General features: G+C 41.3%; 1 protein-coding gene across 2 annotated transcripts; it reads right to left on the bottom strand.

The window, feature by feature from the left end:
• Positions 1-92: 92 nt before the first annotated feature.
• On the bottom strand, positions 93-27420 carry LOC125723774 (NACHT, LRR and PYD domains-containing protein 12-like). 2 transcript variants are annotated; one of them, XM_049000509.1, is made up of 14 exons: positions 27355-27420; positions 25965-26116; positions 24122-24235; positions 22261-22318; positions 20518-20746; positions 17708-19433; positions 12660-12833; positions 10647-10820; positions 6787-6960; positions 6259-6432; positions 3484-3657; positions 3174-3347; positions 2380-2426; positions 93-1839 (listed from the first exon to the last, which is right to left on the bottom strand). In XM_049000509.1, the coding sequence occupies exons 2-14, from the start codon at positions 26069-26071 to the stop codon at positions 1313-1315; spliced, it is 3852 nt and encodes a 1283-aa protein (XP_048856466.1). In that variant the 5' UTR covers positions 26072-26116; positions 27355-27420; the 3' UTR covers positions 93-1312. The 2 variants fall into 2 exon arrangements, 1 of the variants encoding a protein (XP_048856466.1); XR_007386965.1 differs by having other exon boundaries at positions 1758-1839; positions 3174-3297.
• Positions 27421-27640: the final 220 nt, after the last annotated feature.

Raw genomic sequence — 27640 nt, 5'->3', positions numbered from 1 at the left:
TAAAAGCAGTGATTTTAATGTTAAATATTGCATAGCTTGTTTTCATTTTAAATTAAATACAATATATTGTGAGCCATTAAAAACAACCATGATTATCCAAGATGTTTAATTTATTAAGGTACCTAAATGAAATAATAAGTACATTAATAAGTGGAAAGCTGTCTGAGGTGGACGATTACTAATGAAGAGAAGCTGTTGTCAGAATAACAGCCCAACCAGCCCACTACTAAACAGTTTTAAATGCTTGCTGGTCACCCTTCTTCGCCTCCAGTCTCATTATCCCTTCCCTGAAAACCCACTCTTATGTCCAACTGTCCATCCCGCATAGTGACAAATACAGCACACCGAGTGTCTACTTCCAGCAGCTACAGGCAGGACATGAACAGGCTACCAACCTGCTCACATAAATACAGGAGACTAGGAAGGAAAGAAAGAAACCAGACCCTTCAGCCAGATTAACCCCCAGTGTTAAAAGTGCAGTATTTTACATATAAAACAAATTTCAAACTAAACCATGGAAGAGGGACGGATAAATGTTAATTAGCAATATAGAGACCAAAACAGCATTTTAGCAAATGTATTTATCTTCCATAAGAGCGTATACCATTCAGTTCTGCAACAAGCCTATTTTAAGAACTCTGGGAAACAAGGGAGGGCTAATTGCATGAACAGATGCAGGAACAACACACTGGGACACAAACCATCACCACTAACGAGAACAGGTAGGACATGAATAGGGATCAGAAGCACCCATATAAATACTGGACCCAACTAGAAGCTTCACTCAGATTAAGCCCGCCACAGTTGATCAGATCCCGGAATGTGTTCAGGTGGCGTGCACTAATCCCCATGGATCTTCTCACCAGATCCAGAGCCATCTTGAGGATTTCTCAGCTGCTTCGGTGACGTCCTTGATGGCTCTGCTCCTTGTTCTTCCTGTGATGCCTAGTACACTGAGGGCTTCTATCACCAGATGCTCATATTTAAAAGTGTTATCTATCTTACTAATTGAACCATAGCACAGATTGTTTCATGGGAGTTGCTTTTGACAACATATATGTTAATTTTCCCTTTGAAACTAGGATAACTACAGCCGATAGACACCCACTGATCCTGTGCCTGGAAGTCTATGGAAGATTCATGTACATACTGGCTAAGTGGAGCATAGACAAAAGCTTTCTGGTGAATATGTTTGGGTGATGTGTTTTTGGAGGCCACCTGGATACCTTGCTTCACTGGGAGTGAAGTTGCGAATACTGGACCCAACTAGAAGCTTCACTCAGATTGACACTTTCCAGCAGAGTGAGCTATCCTAGCATGCAAGAGACACCGAGGACCCTGAGACAACCCAAAATGCTGGATAGAGGGGTTCAGTGAAAGATGTGGTGAACCTGTACAGGAAGGTCAGTCTATCAGAGGAGACACTGTAGAAGGACAGAGTACCAGCCTCCCAGTCTAGATATATTCCTACTCTGTGGGAACCTGAGGGATGTATGGGTATGAGAGTCTGTTTATTATTATGACAGACTGAGAAACTGTCAGTAGAGCAGAACAGACTCCATGACTTGTCTTTGAAACCAATCTTGCATTTATCACTCCCTTTCATTCTGATTCCTTTATAAGTCACTCCAATATCGGCTCCATTGCCATTCCACTCAACCTCCCAGTAACAGCGACCAATCAAGCTCTCTCTACTGAGAACTTGGTTCCAGTAATTAGATTTCTTTGGATGATCAGGATATAGCTGCTCCACGCTCACCCATGTCACCTTCTTGTTCGCCTCTGACAGAGACATCGATCCACTTGCTGTGTTGGGGTCCAGTGTCAGCTGACAGGAGTCTATAGATAGCCAATATTTTTTATTATTGATTAGATCTTTTATTACCATCACATTCACTCTAAAACAGAAACTGATGCACAGACTTTGTAAAGTATATGCAGGTCAAAGGAAATTCTACACACATACTCCAACACAAAGATGTGCAGTGAAATTTTAGTGACATCCCAGACTCAAAAGAAAGTTTTAGAACTTGCCTTTGTACAAAGAAAGCTGATAAATGAACTGCAACTTAATTTCATCTTTAGATAAAGTCACAAGCATGCACAAATTAACCTTGATGCATACAGTATAAGCTAAACACTCGCAAACACACAGATTTGGTATCCATCTTTTTGTGTGGACTCTCCATTCATTCTATGGGAATAACCCTAATCCTAGCTAGGACAACGTTAACCCCTACCCAGACCTAACCTTAAGTATCCAAAGAAATACAAGACATTTGGCATTTTTAGTGTTTTGATTGCATTTACAGATTTTTATAAAAATTGAGGATATCCTTGTAAGTACTGAAAAAATAATAGTATTTAACAAACACTTACATTTCAGGAGCCCTGGTCTGATCCTGCAATGCCAATCATGCTCCACACTATAGAATAATTATCATGACATAATGTTAGTGTATCAGGTTGTGTAACTGTCCTTCTTCACACACATATATAAACGTTAGTAATACTGACTGTGAACTCACCTCAAATTCTTGTTCGTGGGTTCCTGTATAATTTTATGTTATCTAATGTTAAGTAGTGTTTTATCTTACCAAAATGCACTTACTGCCTAGACAAAGAACTTTAACTATAATTTTCTCTTAGAACACAAGCAAAACACATATGACACAGGAACTAACACACAGTAACAAGCACAGTGATCAAATAAGGACAGTAAAGGCAGGCAGTAAAATACGCTGATAACAAGACTAGATGAGGAACAGGTGAGACCAAGAACTAATTACTAAATAACAGGGGGATTAATCAATCAAGAGATTCGGAAAGGGTCAAATACCAAGGGTAACTAAAACAAGGAAACCTGAACGAAATGGGAATAAGGAGCAAAAATCAAGGAACTGTAACTGAAATACATAAAGACATAAACTAAGAGAACATACAATGACAAATGTTAAACAAAAAACAACTGAACAACTCACAAGAAAAGGAGACCCTGGATGATGGTTTAGCGCGTTAAGCGACGGGGTAACCCGAGGAGCAGGGAAACACACTAGGGTAACATCAAACAAGCCAAACGGGGTAGACACATGGAAGAGGGCCAGACAGGCACTGATCCTGACATTTTCTTCTGCAGTGTAAGAATTTTTCACAGTACTGTACTCTTTACTCACTTCAGTTTCTCCAGTTTGCAGGTAGGATCATCCTGTACAGCAGAGAGCAGCTTTATTCCTGAGACTCCTGGGTGATTGTAGCTTAGATCCAGCTCTCTCAGATGTAAGGGGTTTGATCTCAGAGCTAAAATCAGGGAAGAACAGCCTCTATCTGTGACTCTACAGCCTGACAGTCTGTAGATAGATAGGTAAAACATTGTCCATCAATAAACAAGATTACCTCAACATTATATTATGTTAAAATGCAATGTTATGAGTATTAAAATGCATGTCTTCTCCAACACACTGTGGAGTCCCCAGCAGTACTGACCTCAATATTTCTAGTTTGCATTGTAAATCCCCCAATCCACCACATAGCAGATCTATTCCTGAATCCTGCAGATCATTGTCACTTAGGTCCAGCTCTCTCAGGTGTGATAATTTTGATCTGAGACTTGAGGCCAACACTTCACAGCATGTCTTTTTGAGCTGACACCAGTTCAACCTTAAGAAGACAGAATTAATTATCTGCATTGTATTCCATTATCCATCCATCCATCATCTTCCGTTTATCCGAGATTGGGTCGCGGGGGCAGCAGTCTCAGCAGAGAAACCCAGACTTCCCTCTCCCCAGCCACTTCATCCAGCTCCTCCGGGGGAATCCCGAGACGTTCCCAGGCCAGCCAAGAGACATAGTCCCTCCAGCATGTCCTGGGTCTTCCCCGGGGTCTCCTCCCAGTGGCACATGCCTGGAACACCTCACCAAGGAGGCATCCAGGAGGCATCCTAATCAGATGCCCAAGCCACCTCATCTGGCTCCTCTCAATGCGGAGGAGCAGCGGCTCCCGAATGACCAAGCTCCTCACCCTATCTCTAAGGGAGAGCCCAGCCAACCTGCAGAGGAAACACATTTAGGCCGCTTGTACTTGCGATCTCGTTCTTTCGGTCACTACCCATAGCTCATGACCATAGGTGAGGTTAGGAACTTAGATCAACAGGTAAATCGAGAGCTTTGCCTTTTGGATCAGTTCATTCACCATGACAAACCGATGTTGTACCAGTCTGCCTGTCAATCTCCCGCTCCATCCTTCCCTCACTCATGAACAAGACCCCAAGATACTTAAACTCCTCCACTTGAGGAAGGACCTCCTCCACAACCCGGAGAGAGCACTCCACCCTTTTCTGGCTGAGGACCATGGTCTCGGATTTGAGGTGCTGATTTTCATCCCAGCCGCTTCACACTAAGCTGCAAACTGCTCCAGTGAGAGCCAAAGGTCACGGTCTGATGAAGCCAACAGAACCACATCATCTGCGAAAAGCAGAGACCTAATCCTGAGGCCACCAAACCGGACACCCTCAACGCCCTGCTGCGCCTAGAAATTCTGTTCATAAAATTTATGAACAGAATCGGTGACAAAGGGCAGCCCTGGCGCAGTCCAACCCTCACCAGGAATGAGTTTGACTTACTGCCGACAATGCGGACGAAGCTCTGACACCGGTTATACAGGGACCGAACAGCCCTTATAAGGTAGCCCGCCACCCCATACTCCCGGAGCACTCCCCACAGGACTCTTCGAGGGACACGGTCCAATGCCTTCTCCAGGTCCACAAAGCACATGTAGACTGGCTGGGCAAACTCCCACGCCCCCTCCAGGACCCTGCCCAGAGTATAGAGCTGGTCCACTGTTCCACGACCAGGGTGAAAACCACATTGCTCCTCCTGAATCCGAGGTTCGACTATCCGACGGACCCTCCTCTCCAGCACCCCCGAATAGGGAGGCTGAGGAGTGTGATCCCCCTATAGTTGGAGCACACCCTCCGGTCCCCCTTCTTAAAGAGGAGGACCACCACCCTGGTCTGTCAGTCCAGAGGCACTGCCCTCGATGTCCATGTGATGCTGCAGATGCATGTCAACCAGGACAGCCCCACAACATCCAAAGCCTTGAGGAACTCCAGGCAAATCTCATCCACCCCTGGGGCCCGGTCACCGAGGAGCTTTTTAACCACCTCAGCCACCTCCGCCCCAGAGATAGGTGAGTCCACACCCAAGTCCCCAGACTCTGCTTACTCATTGGAAGGCATGTCGGTGGGATTGAGGAGGTCTTCAAGGTATTCCTTCCACCGACCCAAAACGTCCCGAGCTGAGGTCAGCAGCGCACCATCCCCATCATAAACAGTGTTGATGCTGCACCGCTTTCCTGCCCTGAGCCGCCGGATCGTGGACCAGAATCTCCTCAAAGCCATCCGGAAGTCATTCTCTATGGCTTCACCAAACTACTCCCATACCCAAGTTTTTGCCTCAGTGACCGCTGAAGCCGTGTTCCGCTTGGCCCGCCGGTACTCATCAGCTGCCATTATCTGAGTCTTTTTGGAAACATGTTTTGCTGTTGTTTACAGTTTACACCATTGGATGGTATATCAATTTAAAATTATTTAAAATTATCACCAAGTACAGAGAATTTATCTTAATTCATTTATTGTGTTTTGAGAGTATATTATAAACGATCTTAACAGTTGTATTGTCACCTGTAATATTAAATATTATGCAAGTTTATGGTCTAAACTTCACTCTTACTATAATTTTTTATCCTATGGAAAATAGTCAAATACAGGAATGAAATCCTTAAGTCTGCTTTGGCTTGTGTTTTAAGAAGGACTGTTTTCGGCTTTTCTCATTACTTATTTCTCATCTGAATTGACAGAGATAAGAAGACTATGGGACATAAAGAGTTATTAGAAAATTATGTCATTTGTGGATGTCCAAGTGTCATGCCCGGCTCGTACGATCCTCGTGTGTGCCACGCCCCCCTGATTATCCACATGTGCTTCCCTGATTGTACCCAGCTGTACCCTGTTGTCTTGCCTATTTCAGTCCATGTCTTGCCTTAGTTCTTTGTCCGTCATTGATGTTAGTCGATGTCAGATGTTTTCTATAGTCTCCATTTCCATAATAAATCCCCCGTCTTCCCTTATTTTGCCTGCTTGCCTGCTTCCTGCTCGCTTGCCTGCCCGTGCGTTACCTCACATTACCCGGCGATCGTAGCACCAAGTTTTTAATATAACCAAAATGTTAGCAAAACTTGTCAAATGCTTACACTCTACTCACTTCAGTTTCTCCAGTTTACATCTTGGATCCACCAGTACAGCAGAGAGAAGCTTCACTCCCAGTTTTCCTGGGTAATTGTAACTCAGATCCAGCTCCCTTAGGTATGAGGGGTTTAACCTCAAAGCTGAAGCCAGGGAAGAACAGCCTTCCTCTGTGACTCTGCAGCTTGACAATCTACACAGATCACAAAATCAGTACATAAGATAACCTCAGCAAAAATTAAAGTGCTAGACTACTCCAATATAATATGGAATACCCAGTAATAACAATCTCACTACCTCGGTATTATACAGTAACTCGGTATTAGAGGGCAGAGTGTGGCAGTAATCAAAAGGTCACCAGTTCAGTTCTAGCCAATCTAGCCTATCTGCAGGTCCTTGAGCAAGGCCCTTAACTCAGTGCTACAATGGGTGGCTGCCCTTCACAGCCGGCTTGCTCTCACTTACAGAATGCAATTTGGGGAAGGGGAATAATAATAATAATAATAATTATTATTATTTCCTGTGTGGAATACCCAGTAATACTGACCTCAGAATCTCTAGTTTGCATTGTAAATCCCTCAGTCCACCACACAGCAGATCTACTCCTGAATCCTGCAGGTCATTACCACTCAGACCCAGCTCTCTCAGGTGTGAAGATTTTGATCTGAGAGCTGAAGCCAATGCTTCACAGCATGTCTTCGTGAGTTCACACTGGTTCACCCTTAATAAGAAGAAAATTAGGTAGTGAATAAAGATTTTTTAAACAAAAAAATGCTGCTCTGCTTGCACAAGTACTGTACACTACAATTCTTCTTTTCACATAACCCATCTTGCTCCCCTTTGAAATATACACACAAATATACAGTTGGAGCAAAACATATATTAACTTCATATGACATATGGATGAACATGTAAAATAATAACTACACAGATACTGAAAAGCCAGACAAATAGGCAATGCCTTGATATTGTATTGGATGGAGGGCAGTGAACTGACAAACCAAACTATATGTCCTAAAGCTGGATGTCTGGTGACCCTAGAGAGGGGGTCGGGTGCTGTGTGTTGTAACATGCCACTTGCTTGACAGCCAACTAATCTGTCTTGTAGGTACAGTCAAAGAGAGTGAGTGAGAAAGAGAGAGAGTATGTGAAAGTGACAGAGGTTAGGTCAGGGATGGATTTAGTTTAGTTTAACTGTGGATACAATGATAAAATATTTGTGGGGAATATTGTTGCAAAAATTATGATTTGACGTATTTTCCAAAATGGCTATATTGTTACCATGTTTATGGTTTTAAATAAATGTAATTTCTATTCATTCATTCTTTAGAATTTTTTATATTTTATTAGGTTTATTTGGTTCTTGTCTTAATTTTGTGTATTCATTTTAGATTATTGGTTCTGAAACTATACATTTACAAATGTTTTAAAAAGGTGTGTTTGCATTCATTATTATAAAAAAAAAACATTTCCATTTAGCTTGAAAGTATAACCAACATTTTTAATTAAAATAATAGCCATCATCTTAAAGCAGAGTCAGACATGTAGGCTACAAAGCTGAATTGAAAGTCATATGAAAAATTTCCATTATCTTTGTGTGTAGCCTAAGCTGACTTTCCCAACAAAGGTGATATTCATTGGCTAGTCACAGTCAGTCACCAACACCAAGTTGTTTGTCTGTTATTGTCGATTGTTGATAATATCATCAAATCACACATGCCTAACACAGACACATCAAATTATAAGTGTGCTGCCACCCCCCCCCCCCCCCAGATCTTGCTCTGGATTAGGCTCTCTGTCACGCCCAGGAGACGAGCGAGGGGCGATCGCGGCTTGGACGGCTCAGAGAGCCATCAAAAATCAGGCAACAGGCAGGATATGGGACGAACGGGGGTTTAATCAGAAGATCCGGGGCAGGGAACATAGGACGGCAACTGACATCAATGACGGACAAGGGGAACAGGTCTGACCAGGACTAATCAAAGGAAGCGGACACAGCAGGAGACGATCAGTGAAGTATCACTGCCGGAGGCAGCCGGAGGGGCTGCAGGCAGCCGGGAGGCCGTAGCCGGAGGGGACCCTGGAGCGGCCGAGGAGACAGGGCGAGGGACCGACAAAGGGGCAGAGGAGGGAGACGAAGGGGACACCAGGGGAGGGGACATGGGAGCTGGAGGGGACCCTGGCGAGGACAAGGAGAAGGGGGGAGCCGCAACAGGCGGCGACGTCCGGCGACGCGCCTGAGCGGGAGGACCCGCAGGCGACAGGGGAACCGCAGTCGGGGGACCTGCAGGCGACCGCCGAGGACCCGGCGGAGGGAGCGAGGCTGGGCGACGAGGGTGAGGGGGACCCGCAGGTGACCGCCGACCCGGGGGGCCAGGACCTGCAGGAGCCGACCAAGCCCTAGCGCAGGCGAGGGAGGGCGAGCCAGGGGGCAGGGTGGGCGGGACCCCAGCCCTGCGTCTGTGTCCCCGCCCCTTACGGGACACAGACATTATGACCCTTGGTTGGGGTCGAGTTCGCCAGCGTGAGGGCCTAAGAGTCACAAGGGGAGAAGGGACTGGAGTGGGTCCAGGGACTGGAGCTGCAGGCAGGGGGGGCGCCTCGGGCGTGGGCGCTGGAGCTGCAGGCAGAGGGGGCTGCGCTGGCTGCGCAGGTGGTGGCTGCGCAGGCGACGCCGGCTGCGCGGGCAGCAGCGGCAGCTGCATGGGCGCTGGAGCTGCAGGCGGCAGCGGAGGCGGCTGCTCGGAAGCCGGGTCAGCAGGCTGAGGGTGCGCCTGCTCGGGAGTGGCCGCGGGAGCTGCTGCAGGCAGCGGGAGCGCCTGCTCAGGGGCGGCAGGCAGTGGGAGCGCCTGCTCAGGGGTTCTGAACCATTCTGTGCTGTTTAGCCAGGTGAAGCCAACAGTTGTCTCAGAAATTGGGAGAGCTTGCTCAGGAATGGCACAGGCAGGTGTGAGTGCATCTGCAAGCACAGTGAGGCGAAGACTTTTGCAGGATGGCCTGGTGTCAATGAGGGCAGTAAAGAAGCCACTCTCCAAGTCTGGGACAGACTGATATTCTGCAAAAGGTATAGGGATTGGACTGCTGAGGACTGGGGTAAAGTCATTTTCTAAAAAGATCATCCAGTGAAGAAATGGTGAGCACTACCAACAGTCCTGTGTCATGCCAACAGTAAATCATCTGGAGACCACTCATGTGTGGGATTGCTTCTCAGCCACGGGAGTGGGCTCACAATTTTGCCTAAGAATACAGCCATGAATAAAGAATGATACCAAAAAATCCTCTGAGAGCACCTGCTCCCAACCATCCAAGAACAATTTGGCGATGAATGGAGCAAAAGGCAAAAGTGATATCTAAGCGGCTCAGGGAACGAAACATTGACATTTTGGGTCCATGGCCAGGAAACTCCCCAGACCTTAATCTCGTTGAACTTGCGGCCAATCCTCAAGAGGTGGGTGGACAAAAAAACACCCAAGTATTGATTATGCAAGAATGGGCTGCCATCAGTCAAGACTTGGCCCAGAAATTGATTGACAGCATGCAAAGGCGAATTGCAAAGGTCTTGAAAATGAAGGGCCAGAGAGTGGATGGGAGTCTTTGCATAAATATAATGTAATTGTCAATAAAGGCCTGTGACATTTATAAAATGCTTGTAATAATACTTCAATATACTATAGAAACATCTGACAAAAAGGTCTACAAACACTGAAGCAACAAACTCTAAAGGCACTTGTGTCGTTCTCAAAACTTTTGGCCACAACTAAGTAAAACTATTGTATCTGTGAAAGTGTGGCAGCCTTTTAAAACCTCTCTTAAAGTCACCTATTTACAATTACTATCCAGTATATGTACAGATCATTAGAGTACCTTGTCTAATACCTCATTTAATTTGTAGAAGCACTGATGCTGGTGCTAAAATTTAACAATTACAGTGGTTTGATAATTGAAATTGATAATTTGATATTTGATAATTTTCATGCTTTTCCTTTATGAATCACTGGTTGTTTGGATCAGCAATTTCAGTTAAATATGTCATATAGCAGACGAACACAGTGATATTTGAAAAGTGAAATGAAGTTATTGGTTATTAAGTGGTTATTGGATGGATGAATGGATGGATGGATGGATGGATGGATGGATGGATGGATGGATGGATGGATGGATGGATGGATGGAAAAACAGCTTGGAAAGCAAAGCTGTTGTTTTTCTAGCCATCGCAAAATACAACAGCAACTTCTTGGCAAACAAAAGAATTTTTTAATTGCTATTGGGTTACTGTATAATGCAATGTCTTATAATGTTAAGTAGTGTTTCATCTTAGCAAAATACAATTACTTCCTAGGCAAAGAAAAAAACTAATTTTCTTCAGCAACATGAAACATTTTTCAAAGTACTGCACTCTTTACTCACTTCAGCTTCTCCAGTTTACAGTTGGGATCCTGCAGTAGAGCAGAGAGCAGCTTCACACCTGAATCTCCTGGGTGATTGTAGCTCAGATCCAGCTCTCTCAGGTGTGATGGGTTTGACCTCAGAGCTGAATCCAGGAAAGAACAGCCTCTCTCGGTGACTCCACAGTCTAATAGTCTATGGTGAGTCAGACAAATCATATCATTAAATATGAATAATCAACTTTATGTCACTGCACACATACAACCACATTATCAGTATTAAACTCAAGTAATGATGTCTATTCCAGTAAACAGTTCTACATCTCCAGGTTTATTGTCTAAAACTCCTAACAGAATTTTTGCATAAAGGCTACAAAAATATAATTTTTTAGCATACCTGCCAAACAGTTGCAGTCGATCACCACAACTCTACACTGACCACCCCCCCCCCCCCAAATACAAATAAAAGTTAAACTAATTAGCTATTTGATAAAAAAAAAATATGAATAGACTACATATAATTACATTACTGTTTTGCTATACATTATATGTATTACACAAACACACCAACAAAAGATGTATTGACGGATAGAGGGAGGCATAAAGGGAAAGCACACCTGTCAACTACTGATTGCTGTTTCTTTATTGTGTCCCCAAAATGCCAGTTTCTGTTGACTAAATATATATATATATATATATAGAAGTTAGTTTATTGAGGCAGAAAATATTTTGCTTCACTGAAGTCCCTTTCATTAACATAAGTGCCATGCCATTTGCTCACAAAACTTTGCAAGATATTTTGAACTGCTGCATTTTTTTGTTTCAGGTGTAAATGATGGTTTTGATTATATATTGGCATTAAAAATATATTTTATCCGATATGAATGTTTTGTTTTCTTTTTCCTTTGGTTAGTGAAACGTTGCTTCACTTGTTTTCCTAAGGAAACCTTAAATAGTTTTACATGTACAGAATGGATATGAATATGACTCCCAAGTAATTAGGGGATACAGTGGGATTTGGCAGATGGGGGAACCCTAAGATTTGGTGTTGCAGTGCAGCAGGGAATTATGGCTCAAATTAACTGCCAAGTTGACTCAAGCTACTTCCATACTGCTGCATTTTCATGTAAAAATTGTTCCATACACATGTGTGTATGGAAATGTGTGAAAACCATTTCCATACACACAGCCCTTTACACATGATTTACTAAACCATTTCCATGCACATTGAAACAATTAAAATGTATATGATGTATAGCCTACTTCCTTGTCTGCTACAGTATGTTGGAATACTCATTACTTCTCTGAAAGGTGACCAGGTGACCAATGAAACAATGACAGGGTGCAACTAGTGGGATCAAATCAGGGATGGGCCATGTAAGAGTAAGGACCCATTAGGGAACTTTTAGAGTTTTTAAAAGTCTTTGTTTTCACTCATCCACACTGCAACTCCAAAACAATGTTTTCAGAAGTATATGGATAAGAGACTATTTACAAAAGTCTCCATCTTTGGGGGCTCAAAATTCCAAGGTAGTGTGGATGAAAGGAAAAATTGGAGACTAATATCTACGTTTTAAAATGAAAATGTAGCAGTGTGGATGTAGCGTGATACTACTGGCGGGACCAGGGGTGGAGCTAAAATCACCTCCTGCCCAAGCTGACAGCGAGTGCAGGCAGATCAGGGGAGGAGGGCCCTTATAAGAGATTCCTGACAGTCATCGCCAGCAGCCGCACCCCTCACACCATGCTAGCTCCACTTCAGAGTGGGACCTAATGTCACTCTAGTTAAGCTAGCCAAAGTGTCAGCTACCATACCGGCAGATAGCAAGATTCATAGCCAAGTTGCACATAAAACAGTACGTTTGAAGATATTTGTTGAGTTCCATTGAAATGTTACATTTAAAATTACCTACAACTTCAGAAAAAAACAACTCTATGAATCTCCCAATCACATTTATTTACTTATCAAACGAAGTTGCCAAAACATTGTTCTGTATCATTCTGGCCTACTATAACCCCTGCTAGCAATACTGACCTCAGTACCTCCAGTTTACAGTGCAAATCCCCCAGTCCAGCAGAGAGCAGATCCACCCCTGAATCCTGCAGGTCATTGTCACTCAGGTCCAGCTCTCTCAGGTGTGAGGAGTCTGACCTGAGAGCTGAAGCCAACACTTCACAGCCTTTATTTGTGAGATAGCAGCTGCTCAGCCTGGAAAAGGATTAGTCAATAATAGTGGTGATGCAAAATATTAAAATGAGCATTTATTTTCCATATAACTAGAAAAGGCAGCTGTACAACAACACCATTGTAATCCTCTGAGAACCCTGTTCCCCACTCCTTCAATCTAATCCATACTCCCAAGTACCATACAATCTAATCATACAAGTACCAACCTGCGCAATTACTATAAGTATTGGATGGTTGAAATGTAAATGCTAAAGCCAGTAAGTATGTTTTTACCCGAGTCCTAGTTCTGACGTGTAACCTCTGAAACAATACCTATTCATTTATTGCACATTCCACTTACATGCCAATTAGCAGAATCTTTCCCTACCAATTTGGTGGTTACCTGTATTTCTTTGTGTATATCTTAATGTACACCTCATTAAATGTCATTAAAATGTCATTTCTATGATTCATATTTTTATTTCTAAATATTTATATTCTATTTAGCTGCCCCCCCATCCTGGGTTGTTCCCTGCCTCGTGCCCATTGCTTCTGGGATAGGCTCCAGACCCCCAGCGACCCAGTAGGATAAGGGGTTTGAAAAATGGATGGATGGATGGATTGATATTCTATTTATTCCTCATTTGCACTATGACCAACACTTTCTGTGACATTAACATAGGTGGAGCAGCTACAAACACTTTATATTTTTTTTGTCTTTTTTGGTGGGCAGTGTTGGTGTAATTCCCTGAGAAACCAAAATGTTCCCAAACTGCCGATTATGATTGACTGTAACCAGGATTACCCATAACAAACTCACAGACACAATTAGCATAATGTTTTCTATGTTAAACATCTACTTGTGAATTTAGATTCCCTCCATGTCACGAAATGTGTTCATTCATTTCATTGTGCATAATGCATAGAGAATTACTGGTAGCAGCCTACCCATCTTCAGTGACATTTACAAGAGCAGGAGCCCGATCTTCCTGTATCATTAGGGATGCTACACGCCCTGCTCATGGACTGTTTATGCTGCTTCCTTCGGGCAGGAGGCTTTGCAGCATCAGGACCAGAACCTCCAGACTGAGGAACCCAGTTCCCAGAGGCCACAAAACTGATGAACTCTAATGCTGTTTGTTAACTTCTGCACTTCTGCACATCTCTAAATTCTGCAAACTCTCATCCATAGTACAATGCTGCTATAAATAATCAGTTTTTCATATCAGGGCATTGCTGCAATAGTTACCTTCAGTGCTGCACTTTATTACTCTAATTTTGATACCTTCGAAATGATGATTTTTTAAAAATTATAGTTATATAAAAGAAAACACTTTGAGGTTTACGCTAACATTAATATGATGACTATACACAAACACAGTAAGAAGCGTTTAATCAATGTCCAAGATGAAAGAGGAATGATGGTTAATAATTAAAATTATTATATTTTGGTCACGGGGCGGCATGGTGGTGCAGTGGTTAGCACTGTTGCCTCACACCTCTGGGACCCGGGTTCGAGTCTCCGCCTGGGTCACATGTGTGCGGAGTTTGCATGTTCTCCCCGTGTCGTCGTGGGGTTTCCTCCGGGTACTCCGGTTTCCCCCCACAGTCCAAAAACATGCTGAGGCTAATTGGAGTTGCTGAATTGCCCGTAGGTGTGCATGTGTGAGTGAATGGTGTGTGAGTGTGCCCTGCGATGGGCTGGCCCCCCATCCTGGGTTGTTCCCTGCCTCATGCCCATTGCTTCCGGGATAGGCTCCGGACCCCCCAATAGGATAAGCGGTTTGGAAAATGGATGGATATTTTGGTCACATTATATGTTAGAGCCATAGTATAGGTAATAGAATATGGTGTTGTTTATTTGTAATGTATGATATTATAGGAAGTTTAAGGGAGTGACTGTTTATTTGTAATGTGGAATTTCACTTTAATATTGTTTCCCGGATATGAAGAACTGTCTGACGTCACGAGTTAAGTATCGTAAAATGTCAGTAGTGCTGTATGCGACTGAGGGCGCAACAGTCTTTTGACCGTGGCTAAAGGATATTGTGTTAATATTGGAAAAACCTTTAAGTTGTACTGTTACGTTTATATACTGAAGAGTTTGGAAGTTAAACATTACGTTATTCTCTCAGAAAGATGATCGCGGAATATTAGAACAGCACTAACATTATACTTATGTCATGCCCGGCTCGTCCGCTCCTCGTGTGTGCCACGCCCCCTGCTTACCCACGTGTGCTTCCCCGATTGTACCCATCTGTGTCTGCTTATTTTGATTAGTCACGTCCTATTTAAGTCCTGGTCTTACCTGTTCCCCTTGTCCGTCATTGTGGTCTTTCTGCGTCTGATGTTCCCTGCTCCCAGTTCCCAAATTAAAACCCCTAGTTTGCCCTGATTCCGACCTGTTTGCCTGTTCCTTACCCAACTACCCGCACGATCGCTGCTGTGCCTGCCCGCGATCGTGACAACTTGAGGGAGCATTAATAATTTAGTAGTACATGACAGTTCATGTATTCCATTCAAGCACTATATTAGTTAGCAATTAACTAATTAGTTAATTAATGGTAAGACTTCACTTGAGGGGGCAAATATTACTTATTAGTTTATTACTCAAGAACAAATCATGAACTAATATATCCCTATGATGCACGTGAACTGGCATGATCGATTAATGATGAACATGGGATTAGTACTTAACAAACACTTACTTACTGGTTAATTAATGCATTAAGAAAGCATTATTCATGTCCCCTCAAGTAAAGGCTGATTTTTTTATTGTGAAAAAAATTATCTTACGATTTTATTTAATTAATAGCTATATGTGTAGTTCGGTAGATGTTAGGTAGCTCCTGTTGTAATACTGCTTATACGGCATTCATTGCAAGCTCAGCCTAGCTGCACTTACAGTCAGGTCCATAAATATTGGGACATCGACACAATTCTAATCTTTTTGGCTCTATACACCACCTCAATGGATTTGAAATGGAATGAACAAGATGTGCTTTAACTGCAGACTTTCAGCTTTAATTTGAGGGTATTTACATACAAATCAGGTGAACGGTGTAGGAATTACAGCAGTTTGTATATCTGCCACCCACTTTTTAAGGGACCAAAAGTAATGGGACAAATTAACAATCATAAATCAAACTTTCATTTTTTAATACTTGGTTGCAAATCCTTTGCAATCAATTACAGCCTGAAGTCCGGAATGCACAGCATCATCAAACGCTAGGTTACATCCCTAGTGATGCTCTGCCAGGCCTCTACTGCAACTGTCTTCTGTTCCTGCTTGTTCTTGGGGCATTTCCCCTTCAGTTTTGTCTTTAGCAAGTGAAATACACACTCAATCGGATTCAGGTTAGGTGATTGACTTGGCCATTGCATAATATTCCACTTCTTTGCCTTAAAAAACTCTTTGGTTGCTTTCGCAGTATGCTTCAGGTCATTGTCCATCTGTACTATGAAGCACTGTCCAATGAGTTCTGAAGCATTTGGCTGAATATGAGCAGATAATATTGCCCGAAACACTTCAGAATTCATCCTGCTGCTTTTGTCAGCAGGCACATCATCAATAAATACAAGGGGACCAGTTCCAGTGGCAGCCATACATGCCCACGCCATGACACTACCACCACCATGCTTCATTGATGAGGTGGTATGTTTTGGATCATGAGCAGTTCCTTTCCTTCTCCATACTCTTCTCTTCCCATCACTCTGGTACAAGTTGATCTTTGTCTCATCTGTTCCAGAACTGTAAAGGCTTTTTTAGATGTTGTTTGGCAAACTCTAATCTGGCCTTCCTGTTTTTGAGGCTCACCAATGGTTTACATCTTTCTTCACCAGCGAAAGATTTCTTCGGTCATCCACCACAGTTGTTTTCCGTGGTCTTGCAACTCTTTTGGTGTTGCTGAGCTCACCGGTGCGATCTTTCTTTTTAAGAATGTTCCAGATAGTTGATTTGGCTACACCTAATGTATTTGCTATCTCTCTGATGGGTTTGTTTTTATTTTTCAGCCTAATGACGGCTTGCTTCACTGATAGTAATAGGTCTTTGCATCTCATATTGAGAGTTGACAGCAACGGATTCCAAATGCAAATAGCACACTTGAAATGAACTCTAGACCTTTTATCTGCTCCTTGTAAATTAGATAATGAGGGAATGACACACACTTGGCCATGGAACAGCTGAGCAGCCAATTGTCCCATTACTTTTGGTCCCTTAAAAAGTGGGTGGCAGATATACAAACTGCTGTAATTCCTACACCGTTCACCTGATTTATATGTACATACCCTCAAATTAAAGCTGAAAGTCTGCAGTTAAAGCACATCTTGTTCGTTTCACTTCAAATCCATTGTGGTGGTGTATAGAGCCAAAAAGATTAGAATTGTGTCGATGTCCCAATATTTATGGCTGTATGTCTAGTTGACTCCTTGACAGCAGGAATGCTTGCAATGTGCTATACCTTGCAATTTCCACACTTGTACACTGCTTTGTTCAAAATAATGTCTGCTAAATATGTAAATGAAAATGTCTGTGTGTATAGAGCATACATGGCTCATTGTACAACTCACTGTGCAATACTATTTCCAACGTTCTTTGCACTGTCACTATCATTCATGGTTAAGGGGATTAATGAAATATCTATCTTTCTATCTGTCTGTTTTCCTTCAGTACCAAGCATTAAGCACTATTTTGTTCCTGTTGTTCCTCAATTGAGCCTATATAAAATATATTGCATTCATTTAAATATATGTGCTTTAAGTCAGACTAGACACATACCACTTACAAATCCCCTATATATTTCAACGCTAATTGATTGATTTTTAATTATATAAATGCTTTCGTTTTATAATAATAGATGGCATAATGGGTATTATCACTGCTTCATTATTAAAATTTTATTAAAATTACTTACAGAACTGTCCTAGATTTCTTGACCACAGGTAGCAGCCTCTGAAGTCCTTCATCTGATCTGATGTATTTCTTCAGATCAAACACATCCAGCTCCTCATCTGACATCAGCAACACAAAGGCCAGAGCTGACCACTGGGCAGGTGAGAGGTCTTCAGCTGTAAGACTTCCTGAATTCAGGTAACTTAGTACCTCATCTACCAGTGATTTGTCATTTAGTTCATTCAGACAGTGGAACAGGTTGATGGTTCTTTCTGGAGATAAATTCTGCTGTATTTTCTCCTTGATGTAGTGGGCCGTTTCCTTAATGTTATGTGATCTGGTTCTTTTCTGTGGCAGTAGCCTTTTTAACAAACTCTTATTGGAATCTATTGACAGGCCGAGGAGGAAACAGAGGTAGAGGTCCAAGTGTCCATTCTTGCTCTTTAATGCTTGATCCACTGCAGTCTTCAACAAACTAGCTGATGAGTTTGATAGAAACATGTATAAAGCAGCAAGATACTCCTGAATACTCAGATGTACAAAGCTGTACATCTTCTCATGATACAACCCAGAGTCCTCTGAAAAGACTTCTGTGCACACTCCAGAGTAAACTGAAGCTTCATTGACATCAATGCCGCACTTTTCAAAATCCCCCTCATAAAATATGAGATTGCCTTTTTCAAGATTCTGAAAAGCTAGCTTACCAAGTTTAAGGAGGAACTTTTCATTGTGTTTTAAGCATACATTATGTCCTATTTCTTGAGTTTTCTCATATTTATCTTTTAAACTTGTCTGAAATATCAGGAAGTGTGTGTACATTTCAGTCAGAGTACTTGGAATTTCTCCACTATCAGTTTCACTAAAAAGTCTCTCAAGAACAGAGGCTGAAATCCAGCAGAACACAGGTATGTGGCACATGATGAAGAGGCTCCTTGATGATTTCACATGTGCGATAATCCTGCTAGCCAGGCCCTGATCATTAAATCTCTTCCTGAAATACTCCTCCTTTTGGGCATCAACGAATCCTCGTATCTCTGTCACCTGGTGAACACACTCAGGAGGTATCTGATTGGCTGCTACTGGCCGGGAAGTTATCCAAAGGAGAGCAGATGGAAGGAGATTCCCCTTAATGAGATTAGTCAACAGCACATCCAGTGATGTTTTCTTTGTTACATCACACCAGCTCTCATTGTTATGAAAATCTAGAGGAAGGCGGCACTCATCCAGACCATCAAAGACGAACAAGACTTTGTAGCTACACAACTCAGTCGAATTGAATGATTTCATTTCTGGTACAAAGTGATGAATCAGTTCAATGAGACTGTATTCATCCTTAATTAAATTCAGGTCTCGGAACGGAAGAGCAAATATGTAGTGCATATCCTGGTTTGCTTTTCCATCCACCCAGTCAAGAATAAATTTCTTCATGGAAACTGTTTTCCCAATACCTGCAACTCCTTTTGTAAGGACAGTTCTAATAGGTGTTCCATGGCCACTTAATGGTTTAAAAATGTCATTGCACTTGATTGTAGTATCGCTTGTCACCCTTTTCTTGGATGCAGTTTCAATCTGTTTTACTTCATGTTCATTCCTGTCTCCTCGAGTTTCACCTTCAGTTACATAGAGTTCTGTATAAATCTCACTAAGAAGTGTTGGGTGTCCTTTCTTAGCTTTCCCTTCAAATACACACTCAAATTTCTTCTTCAGGTTACATTTTATTCTCTGCTGACATTGTAACAGGAGTTCCCCTGAAATTCAATTATAAAACACAAAGTCTCTGTTTATTATATTTGTTTACATATTTTATTATCTATAACTTAAGGACCTAAATTTTCTTCTGTAGCTGCAACATATATTGCATTCATGAAATCATAAATAACTTTTCAAAACACTCTAACACATGAGTCAAATTATATTAAAATGATAAACAGTGAAATTTCTTTTCATCATACTGTACCTATACTATATAGACAAAAGTATTAGAATACCTGGCCAGAACACCTACAGGAACTTTTATGACATCCTATTCTAAATCCATCGGCATCAATATGGAATTGGTCCCCATTTCAGCTATAATTGCTTTAAGCACTCTTCTGGGAAGACTGTCCATGAGATTCTGAAGTGTCTGAGTGTTCAGAAGAGCATTTCTGTGGTCAGGCACTGATGTTGAAGGTGAAGGCTCGCAATCTCCATTCAAGTTCATCTCAAACGTGTTTGATGGGGTTGAGGTCAGAGCTCTGCGTGGGCCAGTCAAATTCTTCTATACTAAACTCACCCTAGCCTGTCTTTATGGACCTTTCTTTGGGCACTTGGGCGCAGTCATAGTGAAACAGAAAATGGCCTTTTCCAAACTGTTCCTACAAAATTAGAATCATAGAATTGTCCAAAATGTCTTAGCTTACTGAAGCATTAAAAGTTTATTTCACTAGAACTTAGGGGTCTAACCCAATGCCAGAAAAACAACCCCAAACCATTTTCCCCCCTCCACCAAATTTTACAGTTGGCACAATGCAGGTAGGTAATGATCTACAGGCATCCACCAAACCCAGACCTATCCATCAGACTGCTAAACGATCACTTTGTTACTGACTTATTGCAAAGGTGGCATCAGCTACCATACTTGAATTCACCGAGCTCTTCAGAACGATCCATTCTATCACAAATGTTTGTAAACCTGACTTCATGGCTAGGTGCTTGATTTTATATAGCTATAGCAATGGGTCTGAATAAAACATCTGAATTCATTGATTAAGAGGTATGTCTCAATACTTTTGTCCATAGAGTACACTTTTTTCTAAAGTACTAACATACACAGAATGGTATAAAACTTACTCTTCTCCAGTCTGTCAGCAATATCATTTTGCTTCATGGTCCTCAGGATGTACAGTGTGATCTTCAAAGCTCCCTCTCTACCACAGGTCTTCTGCATCTGATCATCACTGTCCAGGTCATTGTCCTCATCCAGCAGAGGCTCAGAGCATTCTGGGTAATTCTGGCCTAGATACTGTGTGAACTTCTTCAGTTCATCCTTCAGGAACTTTACAGCATTTTCCTCTAGTGACTAAAATAAACAGTTATAGTTATAATTACTTTTGCTACTGATGCCATAACTTCTCACAGTTTCGTTTGTGAATTGCAGTTGTAAAAATCTTGCTTTAAACAGTATTAACTGCATACTTCATAGGAGTGTAACGGTACACATATTTGTACCAAAAATTCTCGGTACATGTCTTTTGGTTCAGAATAAATATGTACCAAACAAATGCAACAAATGCAGAACCTCTGTGTGTTTCCCCTGAACAAAATTCAGAAAGGGGCAGATGAATCTGCCACTATGCATGCGCACATACTTCCTAATGTGAAGCTATAAGTTGTTAATATGAAATTGAGTACGGTACAGGTATTTTTTTTTATTCTGCACCATAATGGATATTTATTTTGTTATGCTTTGTAATTTTTGAGACAATATTTGTGTTGTGCTGCACAGTTGTAATATGAAGCTATAAGCTGTTAATGTGAATACAGTACAGATCAGGTACAATTCATTTTCTAAATGTGCACTTTAATGGATATTTATTTTATTTATATTTACTTGAGAGAATATTTATTTTGATTTACTTTTAAGTAAATTTAATTTTTATTAGTAGGTTGCAGCAGTCTTGACAGGAAGAGTCATACTTTGTTCAGTAAAACACTGTTTAATAAAGAAAAAATAGAAGCAATTTGTGTTTCTTTTACCCCCACTGTACCAAAAATGTACCGAACTGTGACTTCAAAACCAAGACACATACTGAACCATGATTTTTGTGTACCTTTACACCCCTACTGTATTTTACTGTGCTAAAAGTCAGATAGTCAAAGGGAATGCCCTGTAAATAATCTTAATGTTGGGATAAAACTATGATGTCTGTAACAATCCATTGACTTTGCTATTTAAAAACTTCTCCTCACCCCAGTTTTTGTTACTATGGAATGGAGTTTAGTATTCACATTCCCAGATAGGGTTTTAATCAAAGGTAATGGTGAATGAGGCAAAAATGGACCATGAGGGATCAAATCTGGATGTTAGGAGGAATGACAGGCTAATGTCCATTTTGTCATGAAGGAGCAGTGTATTGGACAAAATTCTTAGAAACACTGACTAGCTACACAGGGGAACAGAGCAAGACCAACCATCAATGAGAGACACAGTAACATTAGTAATGCCTCAGCTGAGTGAGAGGGTGAGTATACACAGGGGTAATGAGGGCTAAGGGGAGACAGCTGTAAGTCATTATGAGATTAAGGGAAGGAATCGGGATGGCAAGCAGAGGCCACTGCTGGCCAAGCAGAAGCACAACAGGGAAGAATGTGACATTTGCTGTGACTGTCCAAATTATCCACGTATTTATTGTCTGGATCATTGGAATATCATGTTTAGCTAATCAATAACATAAAATTATTCGGCCAGCTAATTAATTAAATGAGTTAGTGAAATTTAACAAATACATGGAATACCTGGGGTGCCCCAGAGAAGAGGTTTGCCGACTGAAGCTGTTAGTTAGTCATATATATATATGGATACTTCATACATACTGCAAATATGGATGACAAATCTCTTTCATGACACACATCTGATTTTTTCATTTCGTTTCTGTGAATAAATCACATTAAATCAGCAAAAATGTAACTGTATGACAAAAGCTGCTTATACTGCTAGTTCAATAGAATATATTTGAAAATATGTTGTGAACCACCACATTGTATCAAAAAATTCTGTAACATCGACTCGAACCCACGTCCCACAGGTGTGAGGCAACAGTGCTAACCACTGCACCACCATGCCGCCCCCCCAAGTTCCAACATGTAGCTTGTAAATAATAATTTTTGTGACATTAATTTTATTCTGCCACTTCTGAAGCTCACCGTGGTTTTTCATATTTATCTCACTATAGTATATCAAAATATACTCTAAAAATACCTGATCTCAACTATAACTATACTGTTATTTATTCCTTTCTCCCTCCCCATTCCCTCTTGTTCTCCCGGTTTACGTCTTGACCCTAGACTGGGATGTAACATTAATATATTCATTAATTTCTCGAAATCAAAAAATGAGAATCATTGTACCAAAACTACATTAATTCTGGTTTGAATCATCAGTATTCATTTAAATGAATCTATTTTCACCCAGGTAAAATAGGCACATGGGATATATTCGCCTTTTTATCCCCAGCCTCTTCCCTCCCTGTCCTTTGGCTCCATAAAAAAATACAAACACTGTGTCGCTTGTATGGTTGCATGTCACTTCAACAGCTGAAGGTGCCAAAGTGGGATACAAAGTTAAAACACAGGCTACATTAAACACAAAATCTAACCTTGTTCCAGTAATGGTTAGTCAAAGGCACACAGTAATCTTGCTAACATTAGCACAGCGCATGAAATTCATTTTCCACAATTTGGGAGGATTTCCCTCTTATGTGTACAACATGGGGAGGAGTTTTAGATTTTCATGTGGGGGGAGGGGGGTTCAGTAAAAAAAAATATACGTGGATTCAATAGCATTAGCCATGAAATTTTTTTAGTGGAATAACATTTTAGGTTTCTGAGACTAGGTGCATATAGGATCTGCCTAATTTCCATCCATCCATTTTCCAAACCGCTTATCCTTCTAGGTCGCGGGGGGTCTGGAGCCTATCCCGGAAGCAATGGGCACGAGGCAAGGAACAACCCAGGATGGGGGGCCAGCCCATTGCAGGGCACACTCACACACCAGTCACTCTCACATGCACACCTACGGGCAATTTAGCAATTCCAATCAGCCTCAGCATGTTTTTGGACTGTGGGGGGAAACCAGAGGACCCCGAAGGAAACCCCACGACGACATGGGAAGAACATGCAAACTCCACACACATGTGACCCAGGCAGAGACTTGAACCCGGGTCCCAGAGGTGTGAGGCAACAGGGCTAACCACTGCACCACCATGCCACCGCTCTGCCTAACTTAAATTGTTAAAATAATTAATGGTTTGTTAAAAAGGAATGTACTTCATTATTAAAAGACACCATTTTCAATAAACAATTAAACAGAAGCTTTCATCACTGTCTGCAATATAATTTCTAGTATGAATCATGATTTAATGAGTCGATGGGAATATTTGTTATTTATTTGTCTAAAGAGCAAGATCCGTTCTTGAAAAGAGTTGGATAACCTATTGGCCAATCATTCTTATTGGACATACAACACCCCAAGATGAACCTGCTTTTTTGATTTTTATACAGTATAACCATAGTACTGCACGTTTTTAATTAAAAACCTCTATTTTAAATTCCCAAATAAAACCAGTACATTAAGTCTGTAGAATCTCTCTATGAACTCGTTTGTATGTGCCTGTATGCCTTTAGACTGGCAGTGTTGATAATTTTTTAAATAGTATTGGTCTAAATGTCCATTTACCTTTGATCTGCAGGAAAATGCCCCTTGCTAAAATGAGTTGGGATGTCCATTGACTGGTCACTCTTCATGGAAATGCAGCTATTATCAGGTGAGTCTACTCTCTCCATCAGGACACTGTGGGCAACAAAAGGAAGTAAACCTTTCAAGTAACCTCATCTTCTTTTTGTTGATATACCGCAGTATATGCAGTCTGCCCCATTAAACTAGCTGATATCTGCATTTCAGGACTTTTGTATGTGTATGTGCCTGTATGCCTTTAGACATTAGACTTTCACAGAAGAAGCCAAATTACTTGTTTAATCACTGTCAGGTGTGATCATGGTTACACTGATGGTGAATCAAGAGTCTTAGGGCACAGCTGAGTGATTCTTTTGAATGCACAAGGTCTATCCTGCTCATTAAGTAATTGGTAACATCAGAATTTGTCACTGAGGCCACACCACCAATTGGTATGAATTCAAAGCCTCTAGAAGCAGTCTTGAAGCACATGTTGCTCTTCTTTGAACATTTGCCAAGGTGAAGAAGGAGCTAACGAGTGAGCAACGGGTTCGAATAAAGGCCCTTTTTGATGCTGGCTGGAGTTACCGCCGCATAGCCAAGGACTTGAGATGCAGTCCAAGCACTGTAAAGTACAGTTGAGACCGCCATGATGCCACCAATTCACACCAGAACCGAAAGGGAAGAAGTAGGAAAAAGAAACTTTCAGACAGACAAGTGAAGCATCTCAAAATTCTCAGTCTTAAGGACAGTAGAAAGACCTCATGAGAACTGCGTGATGAGATCAACAACACAGTGACTAATGGTGTGTCAGTGTCCTCAAGAGCTGTGCGTTGGAGACTGGGAAAAGGAGGACTTGTTGGCAGAATAGCAGCAAAGAAACCATTTTTAAGAGAACAATATATTGAAATGCCTGAAATTTACAAAAAGCACAAGAAATGGACAAAGAAAGATTGGTATAAAGTGTTTTGGACTGATAAGTCCAGGTTTGAACAGTTCGGTGACAAGCGAAGACTGTATGTTCGATGGAGGAAAGGGGAGAGATATAAAAAGGAGTGTCTCTTGCAAACAGTTAAACATGGGGGGGTAGTATTATGGTGTGGGGTGCCATTTTAGCCTCAGGAACAGGTGACTTAGTGAAAATTGATGGTACCATGGATAAGAAAGTATACCACAACATTCTGGTGAGGTATGGCGTACCATCTGGGAGTCGTCTTAATGGGTCTGGATTCATTTCCCAAGAGGACAATCACCCTAAACATTCTTTTAACTATTGACGGAACTACTGGGTAAACATATACAGGATAAATATTATGCAATGTACAGTGCAGGCAGTAGAAACACTGCAAATACACACTGTATGGTACAATTAGACAGAGCATTTTTTAATAAACCAGTGTCTGGGTTCAGTACATATCCTTGTGGTGTGCTAGTGCTCAGAGTTATAGTGGAAGACTGGTGGGAGCCCAGTCTTACCAGCTAAGTACTCTCTGACAGGAAGCTTAGGATCCATTCACACAGTGGTGAGCTGAGGCCTAGCTGGTGGAGTTTGGAGGTAAGCTTTCATTGGACTTTAAATTTTGTCCTACCTCATCTCTCTCACTGGTTTATAAAAAAATGCCCGGTTCCAGTTCCTCACCCATACAACAACTGTGCAAAGTAAAAAGGATCAAACAGGTTTTTTTATTATTATTATAGTCTTAACAAACAATGCATTCTGTTGCAACAGATCAGTGCTAAAATCACCAGAAATCAACTCTGTAAACACTACCTCTCCTCCCTGTGAAAATTTTAACAAGGGCTTTTTCAACAGCTGCCTTTAAAAGTGAAAATATCAACAGCTTACCATTCAGTAGTCTCTGGCTTTTGTCCCAAAGAGCGAATCATTTCAGGAACAGCCCCACTCTTTTTAAGCTGTGTAGAGGGACTTGTTTCTGAATCAGAGTCGCCCATTATTGATATGTGCTGTGACAGAGTAAATGAATCCAGGTGGAGCCTCTATGAACAGGAAGGTAAATATACAATATATGTTTGCCATGAGGTGCAAACTACAAGATCTAGCTCTCAAAACATGTATACATGAAATGAAAAGTTGTCTGTCTCTCTGAAATGTTTCAGGCGTTGTTTTCTGTCTGATAATCCTGCGCTGAAAGTCAGCATAATCGCACACAGGTAATTTATAACATGTTAAAATGCTACTAATTTTATTTAGATTTAAACATCATTGTGCATGTAATATTTACCTAAAATGATATTTTCCTGGTTAAATTCTAATGGTCTTAATTAGCTTTACGCTAGCAGAACACATTTAACGTATTGTGGTATCCGTTGACCTCAACCATAAAACTACATCAAAAATACAGGCTGGGTAAAATCCTTTTATTTATAGTATTTAACAGGACTATACATTACCACAACACCTGTTTGTATAACAGTATACAAATACAAGTATCTTTGTACTTTGTTATTTACTGAACAAAGAGAGGAAGGGTCACTGTACGAACAATGGGAACTACACATAGTGCATAATGTATACACAAACACACGGGGATTAAGCTTAAACGTAAGCAGGGCACTAGTACAGAACACACAATGCATGGAACCAGGAACATTAACTACATGAATGACATAGACACCGGCTATTTTCAGTACAACAGTGCGGCATGCTGGGACATTTGCAAATAGGACAGGCGGTGCTTGGCTCACCGACGCCACAGTATGTTAAGGAGAGAACGGCTGTACTTGAAATTAATTACCTCCTTGATAATGCTCTTGGCTGGTTCCTGACAACTGTAGTGAATGATTTATGCTAATAGCCTTATTTTGCCTCAAGTCGTATAACATTTTACTGATTCCTAATTGGACAATGGAATTAAGTCAGTATGAATACGGTCTGACTCTCGAATACATTCTCGCGTGTACGTTTAAGTTAAACGGGCCTATAATAAAACTATTTAAAACTATTATAGTCGATACAAAGATGTAGAGGAACGCAGCAAATTTCCTAAATTATCATTATCTTTTTTCCTTTGGTACTGAAAAGTAACATTTTGTACAGGTGTTACAGTATTTATCAGAGTAATTAAGACCTTGTATAAACTGGAAACAAAATAATTATCTGATTATCACGGGGTTTGTTAAATCCAATAAAATAATCTAAAAATAATTGCAAGCACTGCCGTTTTCAACTCCATTTCAACTCCAAGTATTAATTTTATTTTTGACTATTTTCTTACCTTTCAATATGAAATATCTTTATTTGATTCCCGAGCTGTGTGTACATCCTTAACAGAACTGTGATTATGGCTGGAAATACTTCCACTTTTATTCACAGGTACAGGAATGTGGACAAACTCGAAGGCATGACATGTGGTTTATGTAACATGAAACGTAATAAGAGAAGCACGCACACCCCCCCCCTCCCAAATATGACTGGATTGTATTTACACATGTAGATTTTCAGACTTATATCTTGATTTTTAATTGTTAATATGTTGCAAAGACATTATGAGCTGCACAGCT

This window comes from Brienomyrus brachyistius, unplaced genomic scaffold (assembly GCF_023856365.1).
Source record: "Brienomyrus brachyistius isolate T26 unplaced genomic scaffold, BBRACH_0.4 scaffold51, whole genome shotgun sequence".
In the NCBI taxonomy this organism is placed as follows: domain Eukaryota; kingdom Metazoa; phylum Chordata; class Actinopteri; order Osteoglossiformes; family Mormyridae; genus Brienomyrus; species Brienomyrus brachyistius.
This window is presented reverse-complemented; position numbering and strand designations above follow the sequence as displayed.